Source organism: Athene noctua, chromosome 17, assembly GCF_965140245.1.
Source record: "Athene noctua chromosome 17, bAthNoc1.hap1.1, whole genome shotgun sequence".
In the NCBI taxonomy this organism is placed as follows: Eukaryota; Metazoa; Chordata; class Aves; order Strigiformes; family Strigidae; genus Athene; species Athene noctua.
The window spans coordinates 9,984,407-10,004,847 of record NC_134053.1 but is presented as its reverse complement, the minus strand read 5'-3'; the positions used below and the strand labels follow the sequence as shown (position 1 = coordinate 10,004,847).

Here is a 20,441-nt window from a genome sequence, read left to right as displayed (position 1 = left end):
TCAAGAAGTGGAAGCTAGATATATAAATACGATGCTAGCATTCTGTTTGTTTATTTATTTAGTGGGGAGGTTATTCCTTCTTTCTCAGTAGCATCTGTTCTGTCTCTCCAAGGCATGAAGCACACTGGCTGACATACCTGGGGTTTTCATTCTACAGTTTTTTATTCTCTGCTTAGTCAAAATGCCAAGAAAACTTTTCCTGTCATTATGTTGCTCTCATGGATTCTTTCTCTTTTGTTTTAATTCTGATTGAGAAGCCTACCTTCCTCTGGTGCTTTGACTTCTACCGATTATTATTTGAACAGGCATAGTGAACTCGCAGTTCTTCCCCCCCCCCCCCCCCCCCCCCAGGATAGCTACTTTTTTTAAATGTGTTCCTGTTGCCACAGGGCAAGAACCGTCTGCCCTCACCAGAGTACAGTCAGTCTCTGTGCTTTGTCCCTTGCACCCGGGACTTGAGGCAGAATGCTGGCCTCTCCGCTGTCTCTTTTATTCAGCCCTGCTAATGCTCCTGGTCAGCTCTGCAGCTGGTGAAAACACTGCTAACAGCTAAAAAACCTCTTTCTTGCAGCTTCAACCTTGATGCCTTTCTCACTAATGATGTTTCTTCTTTCTGCTTAACCTGTTTCTGCTCTAGTCAGCAGGGGCTTTTTGTCATTTTAATGAGCTCTCTTTGTCATTAATCTTCCTTTCCATCCCATGTGCATTTTTCTACTTGAGTTGTTGAGAGATTCACAGACACCTTCTGTAATTCAGTTCTTTTTCAGCTCTGTGGACTGGAGAGTGTCTTTCTTCTTTTGTCTTAATAATAACAAATTGTAGCACTTTGCTTATGTGTAATACTGTAATTCTGGACAAGTCTCCTTGCCTATAATCGTATCTATTTTTTTCCTGAGGTTAGGAGGAAGAGATTACAACAGTTTTCTTTGCCTGCATAATTGTTTTCTGAAGTCCATAAAGCCGTCCTCTACAGTTTCTTTGCTTCTGTCTTTACAGGAGACTCTCTGGTTTATTTGTAGTGATTCTCTTTATGTAAGCTGCTAATTGCACACGAGGCAGCTGTTCTGTTTCTGTAGCCTGGGAAAAAACCTTGACATGCTTAAAAGGGTTCCTTTTGGTTTTGTTTTCTAAGGATTCAGGGTTCTGAGGTTCTTTAATATGTAGCTAAAGTAAGAGGAGTCATCCCGTGCTGCCTGGCTTAGGAATTTCATCACTGACTTTTCTTCAGTCCCTCTGTTTAACAGTCAGCTGCTGAATCTTGTCTTTCAGATGTAGCTTTTAGTCAGCTGAATTACTTCTTCCTTAACTGATCTATCAGTTGTTTCACAGGCTGTCCTTCAGGAAAATAAAGGGGTAGGTTGACAGGGTACAATGAGGTTTCTGCATTTTTGGTAGGATTATCCATTACAGTCTTTATTGACTACAGCATATTATTACTTCGCATTTTTAATATAATCAGTGTACACAACTATCAAAGGGTCAACTATTATAAAACATGTGTATCAGAGAAACTCCCTAACCGTTTGCCACTGTGCCTTGTTTTTCTGAGAGTACATATTCTTTCATGCAAATACACTGTGTGGAAATTGATCATTATCGTAAACTGGAATTTGTTTGGTGGTAGCAAAAGCATATGAATGTCACTCAACAAGCCTGCCATTTACCTTTTGGAAGGTGAGAGAGGAACAGCTGCTGTACTCTAGAACACTGTCTTTACATTTTCAATTTTCTCACTTTCTCTCTGGAGAGAGGACACTAAGTAGTTCTGAAAGCCACGGAGCCACCTTACTAGAGTACAGATAAAAACAATTTTTCCTCTTTGCTGAAATGACTAGTCTAGATCAAAGTTTAGTTTTCTTTTCATGGTTAGATAAAACTGTTTTCTTGATACAGGGTTGAGAAATATTTTCTTACGCTTTTTTTTTAAGCTCATGCTTCCTTCAGCAACCTGTAATCTCTCCAGTCTACCATTATCTCATGATTGGATAGGATGTTTCTCATGCAAAGATGCAGTTATGATGGTAGCTTTTGTAAAAAGGGTTATTGAATTTGGCTACAAATCTGTTGGTAATTTTGTTTTCTGGAAATCTTAATCTCTCTTCTTTTTCTGGTAAATTTCTAATACCAGGTTGGAGCAGTATATCCTGCCACCTATCTGGCAGGGAAGGTGTTAAGTAAGCCCATAGTGGAACAGAAATTTTGCACCCGGAACATCTTTTTTTTTCCCCAAACTGTTTATTTTTCCTGGCCCCTGCATGGCCTAATCGGATACTCTTTGTACTTAATCCAAACCACTTTTCTTAACTTTTGTGCAATAATTTTTTTCTAAAAAGATAGCTTAGCATCACCATATTGATAGGTGTTACATCATGGGTTGGGGAAAGCTGAATTAGTAATATTGTAGTATTTGTATGTTTAATATGCGCTTTTTTGTATTTCTTTAAAACCAGATTTGTGACTTTGGACTGGCTCGTGTTGCAGATCCAGATCATGATCACACAGGATTCTTGACAGAATACGTGGCCACACGTTGGTACAGGGCTCCTGAAATCATGCTGAATTCTAAGGTGAGAACCGTAGTGCATTGCTGTGGTGCTTCTGTTGCTGGTTATTCACTTGTGAGTACCTATTTTGCCTCCTCCCTTCTGTGTTTTTAGGATCAGAACACATGCGTAGTCTTGAGGAAATGTAGTAATGGATTTGCAGTACAGCTACTGGCTTGCAATAAATTTGTGATTCCAGATACAATTACTGGATACCAACAACTGAGTAATCACATGCATGAGTTCCTATGTGTCCAGTTCCTCGCCATTCATGAGACTTCTTTCCATCAAATGCTCTTCCACAGAGCAGCACAGAAGTGCTAGTAATGGGAGCGTTTTACTGCTGCCTTCATCCAGGCTTGCGAATGTTGCCTTAATGTTCTCTTGACATCTTAATCTAGGTTTAGAATGTATAATGAGGGTGAATCTGATTCTGAAGGCGTGTGATCTTCGTTGTGTGTCAATCTTAATTGCATTCCCCTAGTCTTGAGGAAATCATCCCTTTGGGTTTTTTTATACTTGGAATTATTCTTATGTTCTTCTATGGCTGTTTTAAGGTGTATCCAGTCCCTGTGTGGTGTGAGTAATGAGTATCCTTCATAACCTTTGTATTAGTTTCTACAGCCATACACTTGTTAGCAGAATAACTATGTGACAGCCGTAGCTGTATTTTATATTCCTTGAAGCCTTTGTTATTTCTGTAGGATTACTGCTTCATTGGAGGTTGGGTTTGATTTGTTGTGGCAATATGTGTCTAATGCACTTTTAGAAAGTAGTTGTCTGATCAGTCAAGGGTTTTTTTCCCCATCTTGTATTTTAAACTCACTTTGAGACCATAAACATAGGGCAACTTAACGTTATTTACATACACTTATCAATAGCTTTTATAAAAAAGTATTTTGTGTTTCTTAAGAGGTGGTCGACTCAAAATTTTCCTGGCTGGTAGACTGATTCCTTTTAGAACTGCAGGGCCTTGGAAACAAATGGTTGGGTGATCATGCCCTGAGAAGCTGGTGCAGAGGTGCCTTTTACTGGCTTTTGTTGGAAGCCCCCTGCGAATGGGAGGAGGAGTAGTGGCCAGCAGGCTGGGGGACAGTAAGGCAGGGGAGCTTATGGGGCCAGGGGGTTCTTGAGGAAAACTTTCAGTGTTACCCAGGCACTAGTGTAATCAGCTGCTTCTGAATAAAAGCCTTTTCTTATGGATGACATAGGTTATGGCCATTTGTTCCATTGTTGTTGTATCCCATTTACTGTTGTTGGCCTTCTCACATCATCTTTACTACTAACATGCCTGTTGTGTTTCACAAATCAGCTCACCAACAGTCCATTTTGCCCTTTTGCCCCTTTGCTGAAGGCTTCTTACTTGTGTGGTATTCACACCCTATTAGGAAGAAGGATGGCCTTTTTTCACACATGTTTCATGTATACTGTTAGGAGCTATGGAGTTAAGAATAGCTTGTTTCCAGGATTTGTTAGTTTAAATTTGCTATAAAATTAGGGAGTCTCAAAAATTTGCAGTTGGTAATATGTTTAGCTAAACTTAGAGAATCCTTTTGGAAAAGCATATCTCACATACTGCAGTTCTTGCTACCTCTTCAGAGTAGTGTTTTTGATATACAATTCTTAATTATTTCATTCTGTAGAGAAAAACCAAACAGCATGAACAAGCATGACTCATCTAAAAAACCCCCAAAGATTTATTTGTGTGCACTTTGACAATTTACTGAAGTAACATGTTGCTGCAATTATGCAAAAATTTCTTTGACAGAAATGTGTTTTTGCTTTACTTGCAGGGTTACACCAAGTCTATTGACATCTGGTCAGTAGGCTGTATTCTGGCGGAGATGCTCTCCAACAGACCTATCTTTCCAGGAAAACACTACCTTGACCAACTTAACCATATCCTTGGTAAGTTTTATGTAAAAGTAGAATTTCTGCATCTGTCTTTCTCCATCTTTTCTACCAGCTAGACTGGTCTTTGGTTGCTCATTTCTTTCTCTTGTTGGTCAGCGTATAATGTATGGATCTGTAGGTGTATCTTCTGTTCCCTGTAGTCATTTCTGTAGTGATTTCTACAACAAATCATTGATTTGGGGGGCAACTAGAGGATACTTACCAATTTTTTTACTACATCAGCAGAGCTGTTTTTACAATTAAAAAAAAAAAAAAAAGGCTCAGATATATTATTAGGTCCAGATCAATTTAAAAAAAAAATAATCCGTAGATACACCATTTAGTAATCTGTTTAAAAGATCCAATTAATTATTAGAAAACTCAAATGTATTTACAGAAAAAAATAAACCTTTTTAATAAAAGTTTCTAAATAAGTTCTAAGGTATTCTATACTCTTAAAACATTTAGTCTGAAATGTTCTTCCCAGCAGTTTTAATACTGAGTTTTACCAAATGTGATATAACCTTTTTAATGTGCTTTTCATAGAATGCACTACTCTTTGTATTTACATTTTTTAGGTATACTTGGATCCCCTTCCCAAGAAGATTTGAATTGTATAATAAATTTAAAGGCCAGAAACTACTTGCTTTCCTTACCACACAAAAATAAGGTACCATGGAACAGGCTGTTTCCAAATGCTGACCCCAAAGGTATTTTATGCTCTATTACATTGTATGAGAAAGCAGTGGCAGGATGGGATTTTTAAAATTGCCCTAAGAATTTATCTGTATTGGAAATAGAACATGCAAGTCCCTTAAAATGTCAGTATAAATCTAATGTAAAATCATAAACCAGCATGACCTCGTACTAGCTTACTTTTTTAAAGCAATTTTTAGTAACTCTGAGATTATGTGTTGTGGGGTTTGATCTTTAACTTACATGTAAACCAAATCTTAACTCTTGTTACTGTCTTTGAAAGCATGATACATTACTCAAGTACTGAACATAGGCATTGGATTTTGACAGGCATCAAACAAATCTTGAACTTTGTTTCTAAAATCAGATATGAGATAGTTGCTTATTGCTGATCTCGGTATTGTTTGTGCAGACTGCATGTCAGATCTAGATCAAACAGGATAATAGTGAAGTGTGGATCCTTGGGTAGTATGAAAGGTTCAAATTTAGTGGGTTAAAAAATTTAGTTACATAAGTGGAGCAAAAGTTATAAGAGCAAGGAATGTAACTGTTGCCTTTCTTAACAAGGCTTTAGTAAAGGGTAAATATGATTTTGTTTTGCTAGATAGCTATTAACTTGCCTTTTAAATTCTCCTTCATACAGTTTAAGGGTGGTTGTATTCTCAGTACAGTGCTCTCTTACCTGCTCAGATACAATTCATAATTCACTTAATTTTTTAAAAGGTATGATAATTTACTCTTAGTGATTATGATCAGGTACTGAACAACCATGTAAAAACTGATTTCTGCAAATGGAGCTGTGTAGAACTGATTATCCTTATCATTGAGAGAAACAGCAGTGATTTATTCTGCTTTTATAATAGCGCTCGTCAATGTGAGAATTTTTACTGTAGGCTTCTGACAGCTCAAATTGTAGCAGTGCTGATACGCTTAGCTGCTAAGGGAACATGCCTTCTGCAACACTTTTTCAGCTAGATTTTCAGAGTAGCTTTGACAGAGCATTTTTCAAAAAGCTGTCAATCATTTCAGTAAAAAAGCATTGTGCACAACATGCTTTAGCATGGAGTGAGCATGTGAGTTTCCAGTGTTGAGAAAACCACATCAAACTAGTTAATGTTAATTGCTGTCTAAGTTTGCAGCTTTTTCAAGCTGCTTTTTTTTGCAGCTTTTTCAATGCTTTTTCAAGCATTCAAGCTGCCAGTGAATGCATGGTCTGCCTCTTCTTCTACAATGCTTGATATGCGTCTTATCCTGATGCAAAGCTACAACTACTTTGCTGCATTAAGAAGCCTCTGTTCTGTGTCATAAATGATGTGGTCAGGAGAAGAAATGGAATGGATTTAGGATACTGCCAATATCTTTGGGCTTATTGCTACAATAATCATTCTGTCTCCTTTTCTTGGAAAAGGAAAATGTGTTACAGTCAAAGTAGCTGAACAATTCCAGTAGCTCTGACTTGTAACATTTGTCCAGAATTTCATCAGACCTCACTATCAGTCTTACTGGATCTTCAAGTTCTCTATGGATTCTTTACAAGCTGTATTCAACAGATTTTGCCTGAATCTTATGCATATGAATGTATTTGCATCTTAGCTGGAGAGTACCTTCTGGGCTGCTGGTTATGCTAGAGTAGTTCACTGCAATGATTTAGAACTCTTCATGACTTCTGGATTATGTTTTCATTATTAAACAGCCAGGTTTTCTTTCCAGAATAAGAACATATTCTTGGTTACTTACTAATTTCAGAAAAGCTCTATCCTGGTTTGGATTTTTGGCACAAAAATCCAAAGCAATTTTTTAAGTGAAGAAAAGGCCTGATCTATTCAATTTCTGCTGTAGTTAAAACCAGATTGTACCATAGGGTTCTTCCCTCGACACTCAGTCTGACGCCAAGAGCCTCTGGAAGGGTATTTACCTCCATTAGACCAGACCCTACCAAAGGAAACTAACCATGGAGTGCCAGTGACACAGGCAGGCACAAATACTTCTGCCCAAGTTACAGGAAGCAGTCTGCTCCTGCTGTTACTGCTGCTGCAGCTGGGGAATTCCAGATGTAAATTAAAATTACTGCAAAATTTAGGGTAGCATGTGTTTTCTGTGTAATATTGGTGTTTATAACTCTTTTGTACTCTGGAGTGTATATTAAACTCTTGCTCACTTTTTTCCCTCTTAGCACTTGATTTGTTGGATAAAATGTTGACCTTTAATCCTCATAAGCGGATTGAAGTGGAGCAAGCTTTAGCCCATCCATATCTGGAGCAGTATTATGATCCAAGTGATGAGGTAAAGACATTGTTAAAATGTAAATGTTGATTAAATGATGCAACAGGTTATTTTCTTCATTAGTTTAAGGACAGTGTTTCTGCTACTCTCATGGAGTTGAAGAATGAATTGCATCAATTTATAAAAAATTTCTAGTTCTAGTACAATGTTTTGGAGGCACAACACAATAAATAGATGCTAAGGGATACTCTTCAAAAATGGAACTTCTCAGCTCACTATGGTCTTGTTTCATAATGTCCGAGATAAAGGAGTAGAATAACTGAGTTTGCCATCAGATTATGCATTTAGAACCCCCCAGTCTGAACTTGCTGTGGTTTAGTACACAAGTCTGATGAGATTTCAGGTTACTTGTGGTGAAGAAGTAGGGGAGGAGGAAATAAGCTATTTTTTTTCTTACAGGACAGACATGTTTATTCCGAGAAATACACATGTATTAGATATCTACCTGAAGAAAAGTTATTAAGTTATGAGCCTTTAACAAGTATTTTAACTTGTGGTTTAGATTTGAATAGCTACTTACTATGATTTGATTTAAAATTTGGTAAACTGATACATAAAGCACACAGAGGACTAACAGAAAAGTTTTTCTTTGAAGACTGGACAGTATGAGATATTTTCATGAAGCACATCTTCAGATTTTTTTCCCCTCTACAGGGGCTACATGAAATTCAACAGAACAGTAATATTCAAAAAAGTAATAATGTTTCTTTATATTATTAAGCCTGTAGCTGAAGCACCCTTCAAGTTTGATATGGAGTTGGACGACTTGCCGAAGGAAAAGCTGAAAGAACTGATTTTTGAGGAAACTGCTAGATTCCAGCCAGGATACCGATCTTAAATTGTGCATAGGTAAAGTCACAGCAATATGAAACCACTTGGGCAGGGGAAGAATTTTGGAACTTGGTTAACCACTACTGAAATGTAGAACTTCCCTTTTCTATTGACACAGTAACTAGCTGCTAAAAGATAGCTTTATGCTTATTCATTTGACCTCAGTCCTGTTCTGTTGTTGAAGAAACTGTTTAGTTTTGCTTACAACATTGAAGTGTCTACAGGGAATCCACACAATTGCCTGAGATGTTTGCCTAGTTTTTAGGTTACATTTAAGGAATAAGAATTACATTTAAATAGTGCTTCTCAGAATAAAAACTATGGTAACACTTTGAAATGCAAATTTTATTCAAAAATATTTTAAGGGGGCAGTGTTTTTCACGTATTACAGACTATTCTGTCATATGGCTTCAAATGCTTTTTAAAAAAAAATCTTCCTTAAATGTAATACAGAGGAAAAAAATCTCTTGAATTATTTTAAAGGGAAAAAAAAAACCCATGAAGCTTCAGTATGATTTAACTTCAGTTTTAAGTACCTCTGAAATAGTATGAGTAAATAAGAATAGGTATCTAAATATTCATAAATTAGTTAAGATTAATCTTCCTAATCTTATGAGATTTAAAATTTTAATTTAAAATGTAACGTACTGATATCCAATGTCTCTGACTTTAAAAAGAAAAAAAATCCATGAACTTTAACTGATTTTTATACACCATGAGGCTTACAATTCTCAGTAGTTTCAAACAAAATTGGTCAAATACTGACCTGAATAATTTTTGTAATGTTTATGAAACTTCTGTGATACTAATAGTTTAAAGTATCAAAGTTTTGTGACTGGAAAAGAAAAACAAACCAAAGACAACAGCCTAAGCTAGAGTGCCTGTTTTATGGTCTTTGAGGTAGTTTCTGTTCTATTCTTCATTAACAGCAGTGTTCTACAATCACCATTTTTTTTGTTGGCAGTTCCAGCAGAAAGGTTAGGTTTTGAAGCAGTGAACTTCCTCACTGCGAGAAATCCATGGCTCTGATAGCAGTGTGTGGAAGCTTTGTTGCTTTGCTAAAAGCAAAAATTTTTCTGCACTAAAAATGGGATTTCAGTTTCTGCATTGCATATACCTCCAGGTTTTTATTTAACAATGAATTCATAGGAAAGAAAGAAAAAGAAAAGTGGAGGAAACTTCTGAAAATACAGTTTTTACTTAAATGGGGTGACTTCTGTTGCCAGTGGCTTGAATATTCAAATGTGTAGAAGCTCACAGATGAAGTAATTTTCATGTTTAGAAATACTGTATTTTATTTATTTAATCTTACTAGCTAACATTTGAAACTATTTTAATAATTACAAGTTAGGTAAGTCTGAGGTTCACACATCTGACTCTTCTTAGTTGGGCATTGCCAGTAGAATTAGACCTGGGACACAACAGCACGTGGTGCTTATTTCCCACCTATGTTTGTTAAAGCTAATTCTGTGCAAGAGGCACTGGCAGTACATGTATGCTTTCTGGAAGAAAATGACATAAATTTTTAGGATTAAAATGAAACCTGTTGCTAGGAGGCCGTAGTATCAAGGAAGGGAGAGCAAGTAGTTAACATCGTGGTAAATTGTGGTTTATGATCTCCCTGCTTGCCTCTTTGCCCACGCTTACCTGGGCTGTATTGGAGATTAAGGGATAAAGGGATTAGGGATAAAGATATCAGTGATCCAGTGCTAGCGGACATTTCTGGTTTGCTAAAAATGTTACCTTTAAATGCTACTATGAGGAGTTGATTTGGCCGACATGATACTGAAATTTAAATATGGTACTTTGCTTGATAATGATATGCTGATAACTTGTCCTAGTCATTTGTGGTTAAAATTATTAGCTATTCCCCATCACAACAGTGCAAACATAAGTAGTTGACGTCCTAGTGAGGGCCAGTCCCGAGGAGTTGCCTTAAAATGGACAGCAACAGTCTCTTCCCAAGCACTTCTGCTCCCCCTACGCACTCCCCTGTTCTTTATCAGCAGTTCTTCTCAGTGTGTTATTTCCTGAGATCGGAAACTTTCCCCTTGACTGTAGTTTTTGGAATTGAGAAGCAATGTGAAAATAACAGATCCTTTAGACAACCAAATAATTTACTTGATTCATTAGTTATGATTAATCTTCCTAATCTTTTGAAAAATTAAAGTTTTCATTTAAAATGTAATGTACTGATATCCACTGTCTCTGACTTTTCTTACATATTGATACAGCTGTGTCTGACTCACGGTAAACATAGTGTACATAGAGCATAGAAGTAGGAAAGTACACGTGTTTTAAAAGGCAATGTTAAAACCTCCTTCACTGAAATATGTCTCTGCTCTTTTTTGTAGGACAAGGACTTAAAGGACTGGGCACGCTCAAACGTTGCTGTTCCTCTTCCCAGTTCTTTATTGTTGGTCATGTCTTGTGGCCTCTCTCAGCTTATCCACTAACTCCTTTGAGCCATTCAGGAGGGCAGTTCCTGGTAGTTTTGGCTTTTCATGCTTTCAATGAATCTTTTAAGCCTGAAGAATTGTAATTGACACTCCTATGCGTAATGCCCATTGTTGACCTGTTGCAGTACTGTACTGTAAGTGCACCTACTGCTGGCCGTATTTTAACTGCTTGCTTTCTGGTTTGAAAGATGCAGTGGTTCCTTTCACTCCTGGATCAATATCCAAGAAGATAATTCATTAACCTGTAAGACGTTTACACCATGAACTATATTTTTCTGACTTTACTGAAGTCGCTGGCATTTTTTTTAGAAAAGCTACTATTCAGGGCACTTTAAGTCAGTGACATCCCAGATTTTTTTTGCACTTCCTTTTTAAATAGAAATGGTTAGCATCCAATGGAATTTATACCATTATGCTACGGATTACAGCATAAGTCGTGTTCATGTTAATCTTGCTTATGCACTTGTTTGGGTGTCCTGTGCTGTACATACAGGTATTCTATACAGCGTAAGAGCCACATAGGAACCCAACTTAATTGACTTCATCTGAGAAACATTTTTTTTCCATGTATTGACAAAATTTGTACCTTTTTCTCCCTGCCTTTTCTAAAAGAGATCATTTAAAGTTTAACCATGTTGGAGGCATAGTACTTCCAAAGTTCATACCATGTAATAGTGTTTATAAGAGTTGTGCAAAGAGAGTGAGTGGCAGCTCGCCAACTTATATTTACTCACCGTGTGGTGGAAGATTAACAAAGAACATAATGGCATGATGACCTAATGGTGAATGCTTTTCTCTGTGGAAGGCACCCATATGTGGTGGCAAGCGAGAAACCAAAATACGATGTTAATAAACTCAGCCTACATCCTGCATACCAATGAAATGCTTCAAATGAGGATTGATAGTTTTTACATTTGAATCTAATCACTGACATTCAGAATTCTTGCAGAGAGGAACACTGCATCTTTAAATGAGAAAGTTTGATTTTACTTTTGCTCCTACAGCATGTCAGCATCTCAAGTTCATTTCTTGCAACCTACACTATGGTGATTTGTAATCAAGCCTCCATGAGCTCGTGACATGAAGTACTGTTCTGTTGTCAAGTACTATCAAACTTTTCTGATAATGCTGAGTTAGGACAACCAAACAAAGCTAGCACTAAATAATGTTTAAAATTGTATACCTTTTAATGATCTTTTCAAGTATTTGTTACTGAAATTGTATAATGTGGAGTTTACTAGGTGTTATGTTCCAGTGCAGTGCCTCCTTTTCTTTCCCCACTGCTCTCTGTGGTGAGAAATTTGCCTTGTTTAAAATAATTACTGTGCCCTCGCATGACTGTTAAAGCTTTCTGTGCAAAGATGATTGTCTAAGTGCCACATGCCTATGATTGAGAAAAAAAATAATCTATTGTTACCTCTGAGTTGTGTTCAACTGAAATGCTATTCAACAAATAACTTAGGAAAAATAGTTCTATTTTTAGCTTTTCATATCTCTGCTGTCTTTTTCTCATTTTATTTTGGCAGCAGTGAAGAATGGATTGTATAAAGACTGCTTGCTAATATGAACAAAATGCACTTGTAATTCCTGGAAATAAATTTAAATCTTATATCTTCACATTAACATTAAGAATTAGTTTTTGGTTTCCTCTTGGGTAATGTGTTTGAATGGAAATCAGGTTCAATTGCTACTGTAGTATATAAGGATGCTTGCTGGTTAATAACTCCAGGCTTCCTCATACCATTTAATCTGCTCTTCAAAGAAATCTAGAAAGCCATTAACTTAGACTTCAATAGATAAGGGTGCTTACAAGATTCCATTTCCAAATTTTCTTTTTCTTATAGTTTAAGTGTTAGTCTGCCAAAACTAATTTTTAATAAGCAAGGGTTCATCATTAAAGGGCATTTTCTATTAGGAAGTTCCTGTGGTACATAGATCTCTGTTGCGGGGAACATATTAGGAGCATTGTCAGGACACTGCACGAGTGATCGTTGATTCGTGGTATGGAACCTATGCTAAGAACATTTCTATAGAAATACGCACTTGACTGTTGATACTAGTGTAGAAATTTCTCTTGATGTTTCTACACATCTTTACCAAAATGCTTTTCTCGCTCAGTTTTGAAAAGTTGAAATATTTCTAGAATCTCTGCTACTTGTACGATCATCATTACTACAGGAATCATTTTTGGCATGGTTGGAAAGATGACTGTTACTGAAATTAGTTTGTAACACCTCAGTTTTAATTTATTAAGGAAGAACTTCGGCAGCTTGCTTCACCCTTCTCTTTCCCAGTTCTTTTTTTAATACTTCCTTTCATTTGGAATTTTTGGGGAGGTGTGGACTTACATTCTGTCTCTCCACGTGAGAAGCCGAGGGTTTGCTTTACCTAACATCTGGTGCTTTTGGGTTTCCTTCCTTAGCTATTCTTGCTGAATCCAATTGGCATCCATCAGTATCAGTAACTACATTCATCAGTCTTTTACTGAATTCAGTAAACGTTGTTGGGTTGAATTTGTTGATGCGTCAAATGCAGAATCATGATTTTTTTTTTTTTTTTTTTTTGGTCAGACTTTGAAAATAGTTTAAAAGAAGGTGCCTATAACAACACTGTGTTAGGTCAGTTATTTAATCATTTTACATTGGGTTGTTTTTCTTTATGTGGTTTTTATATTTTAGAGCGGAGAACAGCAACTCTTAATCGAAGTAACATGCATATTTCATGGTAAAGATGTTTTGGGAATAAGGAATGTAAACAGTTCACTGTCAAAAACATTCCAACCTTCAGCTGAAGAAAAATATGCAAAGATAAAATTCTCTTGGATGCTTTGGCAAATGAGCATCTTGCTCTGCTGTCCTGACTGTCGCCAGACTCTTCCTCATCAATATCACACGTTATATCAAATCTGAAGTGTCCAACACACTACATGGGCTGAGCGGTGTGGTGCGCTATGAGCTTTCAGGAGTAGCAGTGATGACATAACTCAGCAGTGGCCAAATGAAACCCAAGGAGTTGAGCATGGTTTTCCTTACAGAACGAGAAAAGAAAAACCTGTTGTTGCTGCCCACTGTAATATGCTACAATATATTTATACCATGTCGAAGTTGTTTGCTGAGCAACTGTACTATAGATTTAAACTTTATTAATATATATTTGCTTATGTTAGTGTAGTTTATATAGTCCTTGGTTATTGATAAATTTATTGTGTTGTTACAGCACAGTGATATGGTATAAATATAGGTTTATACATACACACCGTATACTCATGAATTTGGTCCCTTGCATAGTACTTTTATATTTGTACAGCAATGTCTTCAAGTAATCCCAGATTTTAGGGGAAATATTTTTGTAAATGCCGTTTAAACAAAAAAGTCCAAACAATCCTTTTACTAAGTTTTAAATACATTTGTGGTTCAAAATGGTTTAGTTAACAATTGAAATCAAGACACTAAATTAGTGAAAAGTGCACATTAGTAAAGTGAAGCTTACAGTGGTTTTTGTAGCATGTGCTGTGATCAAACTAAGTGAAACATTGGAGGAAATGTAAAAGTTGGACTACTTTGTAAATCTAGAACAAATTTCTAAAGGTTGCAGCTGGTTTACTTACTATTGTTGCCTTTTCTTGTGTTGTATCAGTGTAGAGCACTCTTAAAATACTCAAACTGCTTTGTCTTTGCTTTGTACTGTTGGTGCCTTCTTAGTCATGTACCCCACAAGTCCTGCATAGCTAATTTAGTTAATGGTAAGTTTAAAACAAAAAAGCAAAGGAAGATTTTATAAAAAAAAATAAATCATTTTCTGTATGTTCTTATTCATTGTAACAATTAAACGTTTATATTGTGACAGATTTGTGATTTGGTTAATCTGTATAGATCAATTGTAAGTAGCAAAGGTTTATATTTCGTCTTATTCTTTTGATGTTGTAAACGTATGTGATTTTCTTTTTTAAATCAGGTAACTTAATGTTCTGTTTTGTTTTTGGCATCTGAATCTTGTAAAAACAAATGCAAAGAAAATCATTAAATTGTGTCCCTGTATTACCAAATCAGCATAGTACTGTGCGTATATAGAATGAATGGAATTGTGCTTTAAAATGACCTGCTGTTTTCTAAACCATAAATACACTGATGTGTGGTTACATTGACTTATCTGAAAAATGACTGTCACTTGAACACTGCAGTAGTGAGCAGCCTACGTTTATATTTGTAAATACTTGAGTGTGTTTGTTCCACTGTATGACTATACCAGCTTGAAATTAAATTAGGGAAGCCATCCAAAAAACCACAAGTGAAGTTTCTTTATAGACCGGCAGAAATCTGTGGTGCAAGAAAGTTATGAAATCAGTATTTTGAACTGTTGCACACAGAGTAATGCAAATAGATTCCAGTGTATCTGATGATTCACAGGCTTTTTTGACACTCTTTATATTGATATTCATGTAGCTATCGCGCTGTTCCCGTGAAATCTTGAAAATAATTACTTGAGCGATCCTTAGAGACCAAATGTTTTCATTTTACTACAAAAAGGTTCTTCTCAGGCCAAGGTTTTGAAATGTGGTTTCTGGGAGCACTGCAAGTAAGCTTACATCACTGTAATGGGCTTTTAATTAATTTAAAAAAAATTTTTTTAGCCTAGAATCAGACTGTGCCAAAGAACTGAACTCTTAAAAGATGTAGTTGGAAAATGGCAGCTAGAAACTTCTCTAAATAATATAAAAATAGAAAGTGTGACCTGAAACTGAAGAGAGCTTAGCTGTAACTGACAGGTCTGTAAAGACTCTGAGAAGTGGCTTGTCCCAATTAATCTCTCCATCCCCTCTTTGGCTTTCACAGCAGAGTGTGTCATTTTTTCCCCAGAATATTACAGAATCTAATTTTTGCCATAGACAGGTTTATGAGTGTTCTTACTTTTTCACTGGCTGTAGCTGCCTCTGGCTCCCTCTGTTCCCCCTAGCAGAATGCTGTTTTCACACGGCGTGTACTTCAGTGGTTGCTTCAAGGTGTAACTGCGCTGCAGCTCGTCTCTGTGGAGGTTTTGACAAGCTACTGACTGACTTAATGCTCTTGTAATCCTTGCTTAAGTAGAGTTACTTTGAAATACCACGCGTATTTCCTGTATTTCACCAGAATGGGACACTGATCCTCTCTATCTGTAAGCTTAAAGTATAGCGGGTGCTCTTCAACTGTTGGAGTCGGAGACTGTAGAGATGGGTGCTTGGGTCTGGGTGTGGGCTTGTGGTTTGTGTGGGCTGGCCTGTGTCAGTGGAAGCCCCCCAGTGCCCTGGAAGCTGAGCAGCCCTGCGGGGGCAGACGGTGTGCCCGGATACAACGGCTTGCGAGGAACTACTTTGGAGTACAAGCCCCCTGTTTTGGAAGAGATACCAGTGTAGGTTGGATGGCACCAAGCTTTGTAGAGCTCTGAGCCCAGGACTTCCTCTGCGGTCCAAAGATGCAGATTTCAATTTCAGTTATTCTTTCTAGTACATTGCATATACCTAATGCTTGACAAGCTTGAAAAATACGGAAAACATTTGAGGTGTGTAAAAGACTTTAGAAACTTCAGCGCATCAGTACGTGTCTGTTGATGGTTATCTTAATCTGAGGTGTCTTCACCACGTGAAACTCTTCATCTGGCTTCAGGAGAGTCCTAGAGCATGAACTCTGTTTCCGAAGGCGGCTTTGGTGAGTCTGCAAAGCAACATCCTGGTGCTCTGCCGGGGGCAAGAGGTGGCCGGTGGTCATGTCCCTCATCAGGAACAGGGCCCTGCTCGTGCAGTGTTCATGTGAAGGCCAATCTTGGAAGTTAGATACCAGAATTGTTCTGTAACCCCTCTATCTTCCCCCTTTATAAGTTACACTGATGATTTTCCTTCAGGTGTTTTCCAGAACTCTGCCTGTTTTTTCAGTATATCTTGTTATTGACAATTTACTTTTCTCTTTGTCTTCCTGTTCTAACTAAGTCTAAACAAGCTCCAGTGGTTCCAAAACTTTTCTTCTATAGGACTCATGAGCTTTCTGATGACAACAGATTATTGATCCCGTTAGTTAAACTGATGTAGATGCAGTGAAGAGGTAAGCAAGAAGGCTGGAAGGTCTCCTGAGACTCTTCCCATTGGAAGCACAGTGTGTGATGTGGTAACTGTGTTTTCTGGGAAGGCAATGTTAAAATAGACATAAGGAACAGCAAAGAATGATGATGCATTTGGCTGAGATGTGGCACGTTGCTCTTGGGAACTTCTGCCTGAAGCCCAACAGTCACTGGTTCCAACTTTTTCTGACTCTTCAAATACCTCGTGAATACTGAAAGCTCCCTGCTGTTTCCCTAAAATTGCCCCTCATCTTTCAACACACAGAGCCCATTTCCTTAAGTTCCTTCCCTTTTTAGGTGTGGTAGAGAAATGTGTGATCCTTCGAGCTTTTCATTTTACTTGGTACAGAGGTAGCTTATGTTTGTACATGGAGGCTGAAAAAAGAAGCCCTGAAGTATTCTATTTCTGATTTCCCAGAAAAGAACAAGAAATACCCTGACATCATGCTGGGTTTGCAGCATTTTCTTAGCTAAAAATAAGGAGTTAAAAAATGCTTTATCTCGTGAATCTTTCTGCGAGTTTGCGCGACACTCAACTGTATAAGCTCTCGACTGAAATGCTCTTCCATGTCCCCTTCCTTTGCTGCTTGGACTGGGCTGACCTTTGATCTTGCTGAGTTACTGTCTTCCAGTGACACTTTTCTTCCTCAGGGTTTTACATTTTCCATGTTGGTATTTTTCTTCAAAGTCCTTTGTCTGCTATGACTGGCTCAGTGAGTTCACTTCTTACTTTATCTTGCCGGGCTGTAGATTATCTACAGTCTCACAGCTTAACTTTTGTTTGAGTTTTTGTTTTTCTCCTTCTGTAAAGCTGAGCCAAGGACACAGCTGTGCTTCACAGAGCTGGGCTCTGGGTACAGCTGCTGGCTTTGGGGAGGAAGCTTGCGGAGCTCGGAGCAGCTCCTCTCCTGCGGCCAGTCACTGCAGTGCCCGGGATGGCGCCAGCTGAGGCGTTGCACAGGAGAGTGATCTGTTCATTCCACCTTACGATTTTAATGCTGACCTTGAATACACAACCCAGAAATAACAATGGAAAAGTTTAGTCTCTCTAGCCATGATGCATGCTTCAGCATGTTTGAAAACTATTTCAAAATTCAGGCTTTTCTAGCAAAAAAATAATAAAACCCAAAGCTGTAAAAGAATGCCATAGGAATTTTTAAAATTTGCTATTACTAAAAGACTTGAGATGCACCTCTTGGGGTTTTCTGGGTGTGTGGTTTTGGTTTTTTTTCTGTTAGATCTAGGACTAAATGGCTTGTTCTGAAGATGTTTTTCTGCCTTAAAACTGCAAATGCAAAAATGTTGAATATTCAGTATTTTCACTTGAGACTCACTGAACTGATTATATCGTAAGTGTGCTGGAAGATTTTTTAGTCAAGTCTTTCTCCTATTTCACCTTTAATTTCAATAGCTAGTACTTAAAAAGGTAATTTTGACTAAAAAAAACCTTTCTACGTTCCTGGAAGTGTTAAAACTCTCAAATATTCTAACTTGTAGTTGAGACGTCATAGACTCAAGAGTTCAAACTTTAGACTTTTTAATGCATTCTGTGTTCTTAAAAAGCTTTTTGTTAGTTTTTGTACATGTATATACTTTTGCAGGCTTTTTGAATAGGTATGCCGCAGTTGTGGAAGAAACACAAATTTTTGCAGGCCAGCTTACATACTCAAAAATACTTAACTGCATGTTGTTGATGTCACAACAGCTACATGTTCTAATACTGTGGTTGGTCTCACATGCAGAGTAAGTGCAGCACTCCAGGCAGAGGTGTGGGGATTAAGGAAAAAAAACTCTGGTCATTTCTTAAGCATTCTTTTGAAGCTAAACTTAATTTATAAACTTGTTTTTGAGAGTGTGTTTGGTATTTTAAGAGAACTGTATTAAGCTGTTTTTACAGCTGACTTGGTGACATTTTTCGAAGTATAATACGCTGTTGTTCCAGCATGGCAAAGGTCTGCGTAATTCATGTGTGCTCAACTTAATCACTGGTTTTCTTCTTGTGACAATACATGGCACTGTACCAAAAGCAATATATCCTGTGTGTAGTTAGTAGTGGAAATAATTATTACTGTGCAGCTTTTATTTTCATTGTCTTTCCAGCCACTAGCATGGATCGTGTGCATTGACAGTTGCTCCAGGCTATTAAAGATGTCTGGGGGGAAAAAAAAAAACAGTTCTGAATAATACTTGTTTGCTTTCTGGAAGCTGCTGCTGTACTTTAAAACAGAAAAGGGTTGCGTCTGATGCTGCATTAAGCTTATTTTCTTCTGAGTCTTATCACCAGAATACATCTAGATCTAGAGCGTTTCTCCGGAATTGCTCCTCCACATTTTCCTCTTGAGAAAGGCCCAGGCTCAGCACCAGCATCGTTAGAGCCAAGGATTATAAGAGAGCGGAAGGGCTTTTTTTTCTCTGCTTGATTTTGGGATTCTGCTAAGCTATGCTCAGCCTTATTAGATCACAGCACTGTAAAAAGACTTGTGGAATGCTGCAACTGGTTTTGCTCACCTGCTACTTAACTCGAGACCAGATAAGACCGCGCAGGCAATATGCAATGCATGGGAACTCTAAGTTCTGTCCCTCCTGCCCCCCCAGTAGCAATTCTGCACTACTGGCTCTGCAAGTAAACCAGCCCTGGATAACTTTCCCTTCAAAGACGGAAGCTTTGTTTTTCCTTTCTGGGTGCTCAAAAGGGCAAGATATTAAGACCGTTATCTCCCTACCACTTGCATTTGACTGCTAGTGTGTAGTATTAATCATACTAAAGTGTCACTGTACAAAAATTTTAATGCTGTAGAACTAACAGGGCTGAAGAACTTGCTCTTCTCGACATGTATATTCCTCCTCGCTTTCAGTCTGTAGAAAAATACCTACTTTCAGTTATAGCTGAACAGCTTTTCTGCATTCTCTGCGCACATTTTTCTCTGCTGCCTCCTACTCTTCTTAGATGTGACTTATTTTACTGCTAATGGTGTTATAAAAACTGTAGTACTACAGGTGTCATGTGGTAACTTGTAAATAAAATTACTGTAAACACATGGTCAAGTTATTTGTGGTGCTGCTCAGTAAATGTGTGACATTACCTTAGCTGTAAATCTTAACTGTGGTCTCCTGAAGGACCTGTACATTGCACTTAGAGATTATAGAGCCGGTGTCTGTGCCTTTTACAAGAAACCTTTCGCTGTGACCAGCCCCCACAGCAATCTGGTCCTAGTAACAAGTTCCAGGCAACTACAGCATTGACAGCAATTATTTCTAAGCAGTAACTTTGCAACATTATTTGCTAGATGACAGCAAATCAACACGTCAAACACATTGTCAGTGGAGCAATAATACGTTTTTATGTAAATATCTCTAACAATTTGTAGAGCAAGTAGAGAATGTGAGGTTATTTATGGTTGGAAGCTGATTGCTGTGGTAGTGTTTTGTCCTTGGAGCCTATCGGCTGGAGCAGAGGACTGTTTCCTATCCAATTGAGAGGGTGGTGGAAAAAAGTGGAAGAGGTCTGACCTGTGCAGAGAACACAAAGTGCTGTGTTTTAGTTAAAAAAACAGATAACACTGCTCTGCTGTGTTCCCTTGGTGGCACGCTGTCAGAGACGGAGCAACAAGCGCTGCGTGGCTGGCTCCAGGGGTGTGCAGGCAGGAGA

At 37.8% G+C, this 20,441-nt stretch overlaps 1 protein-coding gene across 1 annotated transcript in view; it reads left to right on the top strand.

Moving 5' to 3' along the window:
- Nucleotides 1–19,799, top strand: part of MAPK1 (mitogen-activated protein kinase 1) — a 43,658-nt gene extending 23,859 nt beyond the window's left edge. Inside the window, exons 4-9 of the mRNA XM_074921576.1 lie at nucleotides 2,451–2,567; nucleotides 4,337–4,451; nucleotides 5,015–5,146; nucleotides 7,306–7,415; nucleotides 8,137–8,264; nucleotides 10,601–19,799. Coding sequence (XP_074777677.1) covers nucleotides 2,451–2,567; nucleotides 4,337–4,451; nucleotides 5,015–5,146; nucleotides 7,306–7,415; nucleotides 8,137–8,253 — 591 coding nt within the window. The 3' untranslated portion in view covers nucleotides 8,254–8,264; nucleotides 10,601–19,799. The remainder of the gene's footprint in view (nucleotides 1–2,450; nucleotides 2,568–4,336; nucleotides 4,452–5,014; nucleotides 5,147–7,305; nucleotides 7,416–8,136; nucleotides 8,265–10,600) is intronic.
- The last annotated feature ends 642 nt before the right edge of the window (nucleotides 19,800–20,441 follow it).